The 12,845-nt window shown below is 50.5% G+C and overlaps 4 protein-coding genes across 4 annotated transcripts; 1 reads left to right on the top strand and 3 right to left on the bottom strand.

Annotated features, from left to right (window-relative positions):
• Positions 1-29: 29 nt before the first annotated feature.
• Positions 30-965, bottom strand: HO173_003236 (uncharacterized protein; the record flags this gene model as incomplete). The annotated part of the gene is made up of 1 exon (XM_037305164.1): positions 30-965. The coding sequence occupies one exon, from the start codon at positions 963-965 to the stop codon at positions 30-32; it is 936 nt and encodes a 311-aa protein (XP_037168029.1).
• A 2,365-nt stretch (positions 966-3,330) lies between these two features.
• HO173_003237 (uncharacterized protein) lies at positions 3,331-4,574 on the bottom strand (the record flags this gene model as incomplete). Its single annotated transcript, XM_037305165.1, has 2 exons — positions 3,331-4,478; positions 4,559-4,574. The coding sequence occupies 2 exons, from the start codon at positions 4,572-4,574 to the stop codon at positions 3,331-3,333; spliced, it is 1,164 nt and encodes a 387-aa protein (XP_037168030.1).
• A 972-nt stretch (positions 4,575-5,546) lies between these two features.
• Positions 5,547-6,916, bottom strand: HO173_003238 (uncharacterized protein; the record flags this gene model as incomplete). Its single annotated transcript, XM_037305166.1, has 2 exons — positions 5,547-6,638; positions 6,692-6,916. 2 exons carry the CDS (start codon positions 6,914-6,916, stop codon positions 5,547-5,549), a joined length of 1,317 nt encoding a protein of 438 aa, XP_037168031.1.
• A 1,037-nt stretch (positions 6,917-7,953) lies between these two features.
• On the top strand, positions 7,954-11,860 carry HO173_003239 (uncharacterized protein; the record flags this gene model as incomplete). The annotated part of the gene is made up of 5 exons (XM_037305167.1): positions 7,954-8,094; positions 9,107-10,031; positions 10,122-11,050; positions 11,121-11,428; positions 11,512-11,860. The coding sequence occupies 5 exons, from the start codon at positions 7,954-7,956 to the stop codon at positions 11,858-11,860; spliced, it is 2,652 nt and encodes an 883-aa protein (XP_037168032.1).
• Positions 11,861-12,845: the final 985 nt, after the last annotated feature.

Here is a 12,845-nt window from a genome sequence, read left to right on the forward strand (position 1 = left end):
GCTACGTGCTGTTTCGTGATGGGATTCTGTTATGTCGCCTCGTTTTTACCGTATTGGTAACGTGCCTTCATCCTGTCCGCATTGCTAGAGATGACCTCAATGAACTTCTTATAATCCTGCTTGTTAACACGATCACCTTTGGCCAGTACCTCATACTGCAGACGTCCATCCTGTCCTAGCAACTTTGGTAGCAGGCTGCTACCGACTCGAAGTTGATCCAACTCCTCCTGGCTGATAGCACCAAAATGGGGTTCTGCTAGCACTGTCTCCAGTTGCTTGACCCTTCCGTTCAGCTCCGTCCAGAAACACTTGTCACCTTCGCCAGGATTACTCTTCACCTCAAGCTGGATTGTCTCCCCGTCAAGCTGAATCACCACAGGTAGAACAATCATTGCTTGTTTCGAAGAGGATGGTGCAACCAACGTACGGGGAACATAGGAAGGTTGTCTGTCGCCTGGAGCGAAGCTTAAGATCCCTCCGTCAGTAGCGATGCCTTTGAAGCCACCTTGAGTGGATTTTGGTCGTTTGCGCTCTTTTGATTCAGTTTGGGAGCTAGGGTTGCTACCCCGCTTGCGAGAGCTACCAGATTCCTCCGTATACTGCTTGCTAGCAGTCTTGCTATCCGCTCCCTCCGTAGGGTGCCTGCTAGCAGTCTTGCTATCCGCTCCATTGAACCCAGCGGTGGCAGGTTTACTAGAATTGTCGGAAAAGTCGCCCATGCTCAAGTCGTCGAGATCCATCAAGCTTTCCTCCTTGATCTGGGTCTCTGATCCAGCTCCGCCGAAATCGGACTGGAGCGTTTCCGCATCAGAGTCGTCGAAATCGAGATCCTCTTGTTTGGTGCTACTCATCCTGCTACTGCTATCTTTGGAACTAGACTTCACCCGTCCCATGGTAGTAGCAGATTGACTCGCCTTTTTCTCGGCCGTGCTTGCGAGCTTGCGCTCTGCACTCTCCTTGGTCATTCCATCGTAGGTTGCTTGTAGCAGCTGTGGTACCGGCGTGCCGTTGCTTTGTGCTTATTGATCTCCTTTGACAGCCCTCCTAGTTTTCCACTGAGTGCCTTGACTGGGTCTCGTGGGGTTGACTTAGGAGACATGGTGATGATGTTGTGTTGAAATGGAAGGTGGTAGATCGAAGGTGGAAGGTGAGTTCCAGGTGAGTTGGAGCTGTTATGGAATTCGTGGCTTCTGACTCTATCCCATCGTCTGGCAGGGGGTAAAATTCAGGGGTGCTTCTATCTCAGCCAATGCTAAATAAAATACCGTTAGCATAGTTTCAGGGTGGCTGCGCCATATTTGTATGGGCGCCACAGCAAAATAAGGCGCGACGTCGCCGAGACATCGTTGTCGTCGTCAGCGACCTCGCTGTTACTTGTAATGGGGCGGGGAATAGGGCGGGGAAGGCTTTTAGGCTAGCCATCGCAGTCCGCCTGTATTGCTATCTGTCAGGGCGGAATTTGTATGGGGGATGTAGCGGAGTTGGCGGCCTACTATGGAGGTTTCGAAAGAACTCGCTGTCGCCTCTTATGAGGTGGAGAAGGCTTCTAGATAGCCATCGAGGCTCGCAGGCCTTGCTGCCGCTTAGGGCGGAATTTGTATGAGGGATGTAGCGGAGTTGGTAGTCTACTATGGGGGGTTCAGGGATACCTCGCTGGCTGTCGCTATAGAGGGGTTCCATTGGGAGTTTTATTGGGGAATTCTTTAACTGTCTAGCAAATAGATGTGCCTAACGAGAAAGCAGCTTGACGCGTCTCTGGGGTATAAGGGGGTAGCTTCAGCATTGTTGACGTCAGCTTCGGGGGGTATTACTGAGGCGGGCTTGCTACCCTTGTACCCTTTCGGGAGTGTTCTTTCCGTTCGTTTAGGGAGGTAGACGCCTTGCGTTTGTGGGAGGAGGGGGAGCTAGAGGGCTTCGAGGGGGGCGACGGTGACCTGGACGCGTCAGAATAGTTGGGCCTGCTCCATTCGCCATCGCTGGAGCCACTATCTTCTTCCTTAAGTGGCAAAAATTCGTTCGAGTACTCTGCTTCCGGGGTGCAGTCTCGATCAACGCCCTCGAGGTTGCTATCATACCAATCGAGCTCCTCCTGGGTATCCTCAAAGGGCGCACGAGGCGGGGGTACGATATTGAGGCTATCGGGAATGGTATACGCGAAATTTAACGATAGCGAGGTGTGGGAGGGGTGAGAGGGTAGAGGGTGGTGACAGCGAGGTATGGGGAAGACGGTAAGACCAGCCAGGACGTGTCCCCTATTTACTACTGCAATCTCTTACTAATCAGGGGAATGTGGCTGGGTCGGCCTAGTGGCTCTCCGGTACTGTACACTAGCGTTGGCTGAGGTTTGGAAGCACCCAAAATTCAGGGGTTCAGCACTACCGGCCTGACCACACGAACCACCAAAACAACGCGTCTACCAGACATCGGATGAAAGCCAAATAGCCTAGAAAACCAACAAAAATGCCTCGAAATAAGATGTCAAATAATCTTGATCACGTGAAAAAGGATCCAAAGCCTACGACAGTCCTAAAAGGACGTCCCCCACAGCCATGGTCAAAGATCAGGAAGCCACTATTGGAATTATCTATTAACACCGTCAGAATACCAGATAAGGGCCAAAGAAAACGGCCTCAGCAGACCCCAAGAGGTATATATGGCTGTAAGCTATGTGGAATAGCGATATGTAATCATATTGCTTGTTGGAAGAAGTATTTGGAGGCCATACCATGTAAATAAATTTTTGGTGGTGGGTGCCAAGACATTTTACCCACAAGTCGGGATGCTTTTAAACCTCAGCCCATGCTAAGAAAAATACCAGTAGCGGGATTACAAGGCCGCGCCAGGTTTGTATGGGGGTCACACCAAAATAAGGCGCGGCCTCGTAGCAACCTCGCTGTCACTATCACACCGTCGCTAGATCTCGCTGTCACCGATGAGGCTATTCGTACAATGGAGGCTCTCCGCCTTCCCGAGGCATACAGGGCGGAAAGGAGACTCGCCGCCACCGGAGCTGGGGATTTTTATAGAGAAGAGGACTTTATCGGTGGTGTTGCCTATGTAGTCTAGTCTAATCCTCCCCACTCCGCCTCGCTGGCGCCTCTAGCCGGGCTATTATACCTATCGCCGGCGAGCTCCTTCAAGGCCTCTTAAACCCCTTATTAACGAAAAGGCCCGGTCATTTGGCGTAACATCGCCACCCACTGGGCGGAAATACGCTCCCTTACATCGTCCTCCCAATCCACCGTACCGGCCTCCAAATCGTAGAATTTCGTCTTGATCTCTTCGAGCACCTCGCGAACATCCAGCATATGCTTACTGGGGCCGTCTGGTTCATCGTAGATATCTTGACGCGACCTCCGAGGGTATCATAGGCGCGAGTTTGCTGCGTTTGGTCCCCTTTCGCGGCTCTTTCTGCTTATCAAGGCTGACAGAGGCCTTCCGCTTGATAGGGGGGTGGTAGAAGATAGGGAGGGTGTTGAATGGTGGCGACGGCGATCTAGACGCGTCAGAGTACGTGCCGCGACTCCACTCAGCATCACTGGGGTCACTCTCATCCTTCTCCTGCAGCAGGGCCATATCGTCTTCCGAGAGAACCTCTGGCAGAGGACGATCCCGATCAATGCCTTCAGGGTTGCTACCGTACCAATCCAGCTCCTCCTGAGTATCCTCGAAGCCCCCGTATTGCGGGGGCTGGCGAACGACGCGTTCTTGAGAGGTCATAGTGGGCGGGGCGGAGTAGTAGGCGGGGCGGGCGGAGTTGTGGATAGCTTCAAAAAAATTGGTGGGCGACAGCGAGGTATGGAGAAGAAGAGTGCAACAGGTAAGGAGGGCTGCCAAATTACTATGGGAGGGCCTTACTAATCCGGCGGGTCGGCCTAATCGTTCTCCGGTACAGGTTGCCGCCAGACGATGGGATACGATATGGCTGACCTTACGTTTTCCTATATCGGAAGGATTTATTGGGATTGAGGCTGCAGCTGGACCTCCGAGCTCTCCGACATCATTCTCCAGGGTCGATATGGAGGTGGGACAGAAATGTGCCGCGCGGCTCGAAATTTCCGAGGTGTGTCTTGGGCATATGTTCTTTGTGGCCACCATTTCTGCTCCATAGCGTGTCAGTATACGCCCAGGTCGCTGCAAAGTAAGATCATCCCAACGCGAAGAGATGAATGCATATTCAGAGTGCCGAACAGCATTGACCTCATCCTGCCGGCCAGCAATAGCTAAGCAAACCGTGTCGGTACCCAGGATGCCGCTGAGTGTCGGAAAAGGATTTCCCCATTTCGGCTGTATTACATATGCTGAGGACGATTCGTACAGTTCATCGCTCTTTGTGCTAGGACCATACATCTCTTGCATGATGCGGGTTTGTGGCGTGTCTTGATTGAACAAGTCGAACAGTGTAACGCCGTCGAACGTAGGAGGCATCCACGCGGTGGTAAGACTGTTGGGCAACGCGACCAGTGCAGGATGAGATACTAGGCGATTAATGTTCGTTGTATGCAAGAGGTACAAGAGATACGAGTTAGGCTTGCGTAAGTGAGACTTTCAAACGTACTGGGATATGGGAACATTCTTGCGGGATAATGTCTTTGTCTGTTATCCTGCAGTACCTTGCTCCGCGGCCGACGTTGTAGAGTGTAGTATTTGTAGAGGTTTCAAGATTGAGGCTGAGAAGAGTTGAGGTGAAGAGTTGATGATAAAGTGAGGACGTAGATACAAGAGCAGGATTTTGTCGATTGATTTGAAGATTTGAGTCTTCCATTGTCATTCTTGGCTGTTTCGGCATCCTCAATATCGTCTTCTGTTGAGGGAGCAGGAAGATTTACAAATACAGACAGCGGAGGGTGTATAATGTGATATCTCATTAGTCTAACTCTCTTCTTCTCTTTTGAATTACGATTGAAAAGCATTAAGAATCCACCCAGAGCATCAAACGCGGTAATAGTATTATATTCAGCAGGTGCTAAGGTGCTTACATTGATAGTATGTAGAGTGTTTAGCTATCTTACATGCTCAGAGCTCTCTCTAGTTAGAAAACAGCAGAACAGTGTTGTGTCTGACCAAGCCCTGCAGCGCTAATCTCGAGCTCAGAGGCTCGATACCAAGCCATGAGTTTATCGCGGCCATGATCTCGGGAGGCGTTGCTGTGATTGGCTCAGTTAGAAATTGTAGTATGGAAAGGCATAAAAAGTGGCGTACTTCTGAGTATCGTAGGCAATACATATAGATATTCTTAGGTGCAGAGTAAAGCTGAAGTGTGAGGTGGAGTATTAGAGGTGTCTCTGCACAAGTCGGCGAAAGGGTCATGATGACATGCAATTTCCTATGAACCTTTCTATGCTGTATCTGCAGAGCAGATACCAACCGATGCTTTATTGCCCCTGATTATGTCTTTATAAGCTAGAGCCTATGCAACGACCGGGCAATATCTCGACTCAGCAGAGCCCGCCTTCCCACTAACGACCTCCGTGCTCGGCGATCTTCTTCTCCAGTTCCTCCAACATCGTCTTCCGCTTAATTGCGATACCCCAATCCAGGACATATTATATATCTTTGCGAAATTCCGTCAGATGACCTTTATCAGACATCAAATAGCCACGGACAAGGTTCATATGATAGATGTGGGTTTCGTTGGGCCGGCGTTCGTACCAGTGAACGTGAATGTTAGCCATTTGTGGGACCCAGCTGCAGGTGAATGTGAAGGAATCAAAATCGGCACCGAGATTCTCTTGTTTTATCACGTTCGCCTGCGGGGCTGGTGGGATGGTGTCAACTGTACCGTCCGCAGCGATAAACGAAGTATCGCTCGCAGTAGCCTCGTTGACGATGGCAGTGTCGGTAACAACAGTACTAGTGTCCGCAGTATCATCTTTGGGCCGAATAAGCTCGAGGTTACGTTTTGCCTTGCGTTTAAGGGCCCTATTCGCTGCGACCATCGTAGCTCCAGACCGCATGGACTGATTCTCGGCGGCTTCAATACTGTGCTGAGAGCCTTTGTTGTCTATCGAAAAGAAGGGATGTCGTATCTCCGGCGCGACACCTATTAGATTTTTCGCTTCAATGTCTAGGGGCGGTCCAACGAGAGAGGGGTGGCGCGAGCGTTTGAGTCCATAGACGAAGTCAGGTCTCGGAGTGGTGACTCCTTGCTGAGCGGCTTCTGCATATTCCGTGCGGAGAGGCATAATATTCTTAACGAAGAGACAGTCTTCGCGTCGGTCGAGACCGTCATCTGTGAACGCTTGGGCTTGAGAAACGATCTCTTCTGCGAAAGTGCGCTTTTTGGTGGCCACTTTTCTCGCAGATTTAAGAAGCTGTGGGATTAATCCAGCGAAATATGTCTTCTTATCCTTGGTCGCATTCTCCGCCCTCCAAGCATGGATCTTCTTAACCGACTCGTCGCGCATCTTTGAGTCCCTGTTTCCAAAAACGAGCTCATCTACGCGGGCTTGAAGGTCTGGATACTTTCCATAGGCAGTTTCGTGATCGAAAAACATTCCTTGCTCTGCTGAAGCAGCGCGTACGCTGCTTTCGTTGATTGTTTGCTTGATATCGGAGGAGGAGGAAGTGTCGGTGATAGAGCGCGAGACAGCTTCGTATGAGAGCTTGCTGGCGCCCGTTTGCGGGGTCGAAAAAGCCTTGCGGAGAGAGTCGCGTCAGCGTAGTAACAGAGTGAGTCCAGAACGCTCACTTTAAATTTCTTGTTGCGTCCCTTCGAGTCCGATGAGGAAGGCGTTCTGATCATGTTGGGTGATATTTCAGCAATGGCATGATCAGTGAGAGGACCACAAGTTTGTGGAGGGCCAGAAAGGTCATCAAGTCTCTTGCGTTGGTTGGTTGGGGTGATTGGGGTTTGAGAAACGTCAGGTACCTCAGATAGCCAGGCGGCAATGGTTGGACAATTGCGCTCACTCATGGGTGTTGAAGTAAGTAGAAGACCGAGGATGCAAGTGAGAAATAAACCATGAAGGCCTTGGGAGAGCGAAGTTGATGTAAAGCCGTTGTTTACATATTCCTTCATCCCGCAACAACCTAATTACAGCTTCACGGAGAATCGTTTCTCCGCCACCGCCAAGAATATAGAATGGAGAATCGTGCTTTTAGAGTATTCTCGCTGTGTCCAGGCATCCAAATCACAGAATCTATTACTTTGCTTCTTTAGAGACCTGCACGTCTTTTCTTTCGAAGTCTTCAAAGGACTCTCGGCTCTAGCAGTCTTTGCCGCACAATCCATCTATGAGTTATCTACAGCTATCGGTATCCAAAGAGAGGAGAGCAGCTGATTGAGCTGCGCTAAAAGGAGTAGTGCAGGAAATGGGGTAACACTGCAAGAACTTGGAGCTATGCGTCACGTATAAAGGAGGGTAAAGGCTTTGTTGTAATTCGGCATGCAGTTGCAGAGAGGCTCCCCTATCTGTCCAGATCCATAGACAATACGACATGTGCCATGCTATTATATAGTGATTATAATAGATTCGAATACCTAGGTAGTAGATTATTGAATTAAGTAATAGGTGTAGCGTGTATCCTCATACGATTAGTAGCTATCTACCGTATGTCGAATTTATCGGATTTAAGATGGCGCAAAACTCGGCAAGCTTTCCACCACTGGGAAGCCCGCGCTCCAGGCTCCAGCACATATTAATAATATTATATAGAGTTAACGTACTCTAGCTTCTTATCTTAATTAGATAGCCCGAGGGTTAAAAACTTGATGGGTAGATCGTGCGCGGGAGGCTGCATTAGTGTGGACCGGGGACTGTCGGAGGGGGACTGTCCGAAGATACTTTTAGTTGAGGCCTGAGTTTTTTCCACCGTTCCTACGTTCACATTTCCACTAACCGCCCTTCACCTACCTAGCTACCTCGTCACCTCTACGGTTTATAATTCATTACCTAATCATCGGCTCCTTCCTCCTCCTATCCAGCATCATTCAGAGTCATTACAAGCAGCATGTGCTGGCAAGAGGTGGTGCTGAAGCTACGGCATGGACATTGGGCACAAATCACACGGGCGCAAATCACCTCACCTCACCACTGCACCACTCCCTGCTACTCGCGTGCTAAGATTTCCTGGCACGGTTCAGCCCTCCACGTACGCAATGTAGCTCTGTCACCAATTTCTTTTCAAGAGAGCCCCGGTACAGAGGTTCTGCCAAATTTTCGAAAGGTGGCGTGATGGTTATAGTGGCTACTGTTACGGCTACCTGACTGTGATTCTATACCTATGTAATGCGAAATACCTCCTGCGTGCCTTGGGCGGTCGTTCCAGCAAGAAATGGCGGGGCAGGCCGCTAGTTTGGCGCTCCCACTTACGGTTTTGCAGGCCGATAGCGTGGCCACATGGATAGCAATCTCGTAGCAAGAACATGATCATCCTTTACACACCACGAGAATCACCTCTTTCATGTGGAGCCAAAGGCGGGGCTCTTGTGGATTACCATCGTGTAATAGATCAAATCATCGTACATACCTTTGTGAAGCAGAAGCACCTATCCAGATCCCTCAGGGAGGACAAGTTGTGTCGTCAGCAGTGGTTTAGCCAAGTGGCTACCACGATTCTCTGACTCCAAGCAAGTCCACTGGACATCGACGATACCTTGTGGTTGGAACTTATAGATACCGAGCTCAGCCAATTCTACTGAAATCTCTTCGTACCAGACCGCCTTTCCGTATGTCACGACGGCCTTTGACAATGCCTTCTTATCAGAGAAGCACGCAGGCTAGCAGATCACGTTCCCCGGTCAAAAGCGTTACCTCCCCTCTCTTTGCTACTCCAGGCCCAGCTTTCGTTACCAGCTCGGTGGAGAACTCCTCTTCGTCATCAGAGACGTCACCAGCAAACACCCCATCCTCACCAAGACACTCGGCTACCCTAGCAAGTGAACACTCTGCTACCCTAGCAAGTGACCTCCCAGAGACGTCACCAGGGTCTACTCCAAGACCTTTGAGATCGGAACCTATCGCCACTTCCCAACCTATCACACCTTTACCTCCCTCCCTTCCTCACGCTATCCCTGCTCCCAAGATGGACGGAATCATCGAGAGTGTATCCTGGTTCTATGGGAAGAAGGATGGCTACGGAAGATCCAGTTGAACATCTTGAGACCATCAATTTCGTGGTGGAAGAAAAGTACAAGGAAGCTGCTAAAGCATCGATGGTGAAGCGTCTAGTGTTCCGAGCTCGCCTGAAGGATGATGCCATGAGTTGGTACCAACGATTGGATGCCGCTACTCGGGGTGACTGGGTGTCGCTATCCAAAGCTTTCGAGATCGAATACAAGCTCGAGGCAAAAGCTGAGCAAGATCCCAATAAGTACTTCAACGTTTTGTCCAACCTCAAGCAAGGCCGGAAGCCCATTGCACAATACGTCGCTGAAGCAGAGCACTTGTACCGCAAATGCCCCGAACCTCTCAAGGACTACATGGGCAATCAGTTTGTAGCAGGCATTGCTGATGATAGCAAGTTGGATATGGTGCAGTTGTACCTAGCATCGGAGACCAAGATCACCTTCCCGCTTGCCAAAGCTGCTGTCATCAAGGCATACAGCAGAATCGGTCGAGCCAGTCCCTTCGATGTGGAAAGAACCGTTGCCAGTTCTAGCAAGCCTGATGTTTCACAGGGTGAGGTCAATGCGGAGTTGCTAGAGTTCTTCAGGAGCCTCCGAGCCACCCAGAAGCAGCAACCAGTCGTGAACCAATACGTGCAGCCGTTGCCACCTCCGCCACAGCAATTAGGAGGGTACCGAAAACCAGCTCAACAGGATCAGGGTGGGTACCGGAGCTACCCAAGATCGGGGATCTCTGATGTGATCTCCCACAACTGTCTAGCACCTGGCCATTTTTTCACGAACTGCCCGGAGCCACAAGTGAACTTCAAGCAGAAAGGTATCAACAGAGCGAAGGTCGAAGAGATGAATGCTCCTAGCAAAGCACCTCCGTTACCACAACAGGCACCAGCTGCTGCAGTGGCCCAACGCTTTCAAGAACATCTGTCCCAAAGAGCGGAAGGTCCTCTCCATGAATTTTCGGGTAACACCGGGAGGACCTTAGCACACTTACCCATGACTCCAGCTATCTTACGGCGTGGATAATTATTGGATGATTATCCCGAGCGAGCAGTAGCAGCCACAGCATCCAGACCGAAGGTCAGATTCGAGGATGTAGACGACGACAAGGAGAATCAAGCTTACCACGATGGTGTGGCTGCCTCAGCGAATCGAGTACAGAAGCAACCTGCCAAAGCTGATAGGCAACAACCTCGCCGAGCTGCTAGGAAAGTGGCTGAGCGTGTAATGTCGGGTCCTCCTGAGCTACGAGGACAATTCAATCGAGTGGAAGATGTCACCGATGAAGTAGAGGTGGAGGATCGTCAAGCGCCAGAAGCAACGCCCTCTACCTTGGTTGATGATCAAGCAGGGCCTGTCAGTCGAATGAAACTCCCCTTGCCACCCGCTATGAGACCTCAGCCGACCGTGGAAGAAGTTCAGGATCAACAGTTGCCACATCAGCCCCGAGTGCCTAGCAGACCTCAGAATAATGCTCAGCGTCCTCCAGGGGTGCGATTCATTGACCCTCCGATGCCATCACTACCACCGTCATTGGAACCTCAGCGTAAGTTGAATCGTCAACGAGCCATGGTAGAGACTTACGAGGCTCAACCCCTCTCGTCTTCGGAGCCTCAGCACGATGGACCTCAAGAGACGGTTGCCATCAACATAGCAAAGGACAGAGAACGCTTCCAAGTCTCCCAATTCCTTAACGCCCCAGTCACATTGCCAATCTGGCAGCTGCTAGATCGCTCACCCCAGATCAGAGCGCAGCTAGCACGAGCGATGGCGTCTTCCAAACCTTCTCGGCGGGGAAGGAAACTCACCACAGTAGCAGCTCTGATGTCGGCGAAAGAAGACAAGGCTCCTGCTGTGAAAACTGAAGCTCATGAGGAAGAGGAAGTTGTGTGCCTGTACGTCATGTCATGGGTTGGAGTGACGCTTATAAAGAAGACCTTAGCAGATACGGGAGCGGTGGCGGAACTTATCAACCCCAAGCTGGTTGAACTTCTCGACTTGCAAATCTAATGATGAGTGGACACTCCAGCTAGCTGATGATCGACTAGCACAGGTCAAGCAGGATGTATGGGCTCCTGTCAATGTCGCAGGAGTTGTAGCAGTGATTCGAGCTTTCATTCTGGGCATGGGTGATATCTACGACATTCTTCTCTCAAAGCGCTGGATGAGACGTGTCCGTGCGATCGAGGACCATGGAGAAAACACTCTTACCATTCGGAGCAAGGATGGTGTCAAGCGGGTTGTGCAGGGAACTGAAGCAGAGTCTCTTAATGTTGAGCTCGTTGATGAACCCTCGGTCGATGAATGGAGGACCGCTTTGGCTGAGGATGAGATTACTCGGCTGGCAGATGAGTTGGACGGGTATGACTAAGGCCGAGCGTCAGTAACCACCAGGGGGTGTACTGGCGTGAACTCCAACCTGGTGGAACACAATCAGAGTCTAGCAAGACAGCAGCTGCATCCAAGGATCCTACAGGCTCGTGCCGAGGAGAAGGACCGTTCGATGCTTTGCTAGACCGAGGGCGTCTCAAGGTTCCTGCCATGGTGCCTGCTTGGAGTTCGGGAAAGGAATTGCGTCAGTATAGCATGGATGCAGCAATTTGCGAAAGTAAACCAATGTCCTTAAGGACCATGCATGGATTTCCGACTAAACGAAGACCTCAATTGCGTGAAATGAGTGATGCTAGCCAAGTTGAAGTGGACAAATGGTTTGCGGAGAGTGAGATCACCATTGGTGCAGTAGCAGATACCCTGGAACGGAAGGATGCTGCCAAGAGGCTCATGTACACCTAGAGAGATTGCTTTGCTAAGACGATGAGAGACATCAAACCTACTGATCTTGTGCATCACTCGATCGACCTCACTGATAATGCCAGACCGGTCTATCACTCTATCAAGCGATACACCCCTAAGGAAAGGGAATTTGCTGCTAGAATCTTCCCAGAAATGGAGGAAGCAGGCATCATAACCAGCGCTGCTAGCGATTGGGGTGCTAGGAGTCAGTTTCCGCCAAAGAAGAAAGGATCTGATGACTTGAGAGTGGTGCATAACTTCATTTCGTTGAACAAGTATACCATCAAACCCCAGTATCCAGGTCACAGAATCTATGAGGTTATACAATCGGGAGCTGGCAGTCTAGTTGGGATTCAGAATGATGCTGAGCTCCAAACAAGATCTCACTCAGGCATCGCCATGGATACCAGACACCAACATTGCGAAACCTACCCAAAAACAATCACTAAAAAAGAAAGTTAACCAGACCTCCAATACATCACCCCAACACCAACCAGGACTCCCAAAATACAAACTACGACACTTCCAACCAAAATATCTACTACATCGTTTACCACCTCCAACAAAATATCATCCAAGAAGAGGGAAGATACCCACCACCAGCGTCGGATCCAGTGGGGACCCTACAGAGACTTGGAGGGAGCTTCAGGAGCTAAGCAACTTCATGTAATATTACGCTACCAACAATATCCCTCCCACTGATTTGAGTACCACAGTGGTCGAAACCTTCATCAACGAAACGTGAGGACGCGGAGGCTAGATCGTCTGCCGCAGGGCCGTCTTACGCCAGCATCTCTCAAACTCCCGCCTGCCATGATCATACAAATGCTCTACCTTCGAGGTCTTCTGGCAACGTTACCAGCTCGCACCTTCAGCTAACACAACAGAGCCTTCAAATCGCCTAGAACGCCAACGTCAGTGCTTCTCCTCCTCGGAATGACGCTTGACTCGGACGCACTATTCGCGAGGAGTACAATCCAAACCT

The sequence above is a fragment of the Letharia columbiana genome (assembly GCF_014066305.1).
Source record: "Letharia columbiana isolate WasteWater2 chromosome Unknown Sc0000007_s0, whole genome shotgun sequence".
In the NCBI taxonomy this organism is placed as follows: Eukaryota; Fungi; Ascomycota; class Lecanoromycetes; order Lecanorales; family Parmeliaceae; genus Letharia; species Letharia columbiana.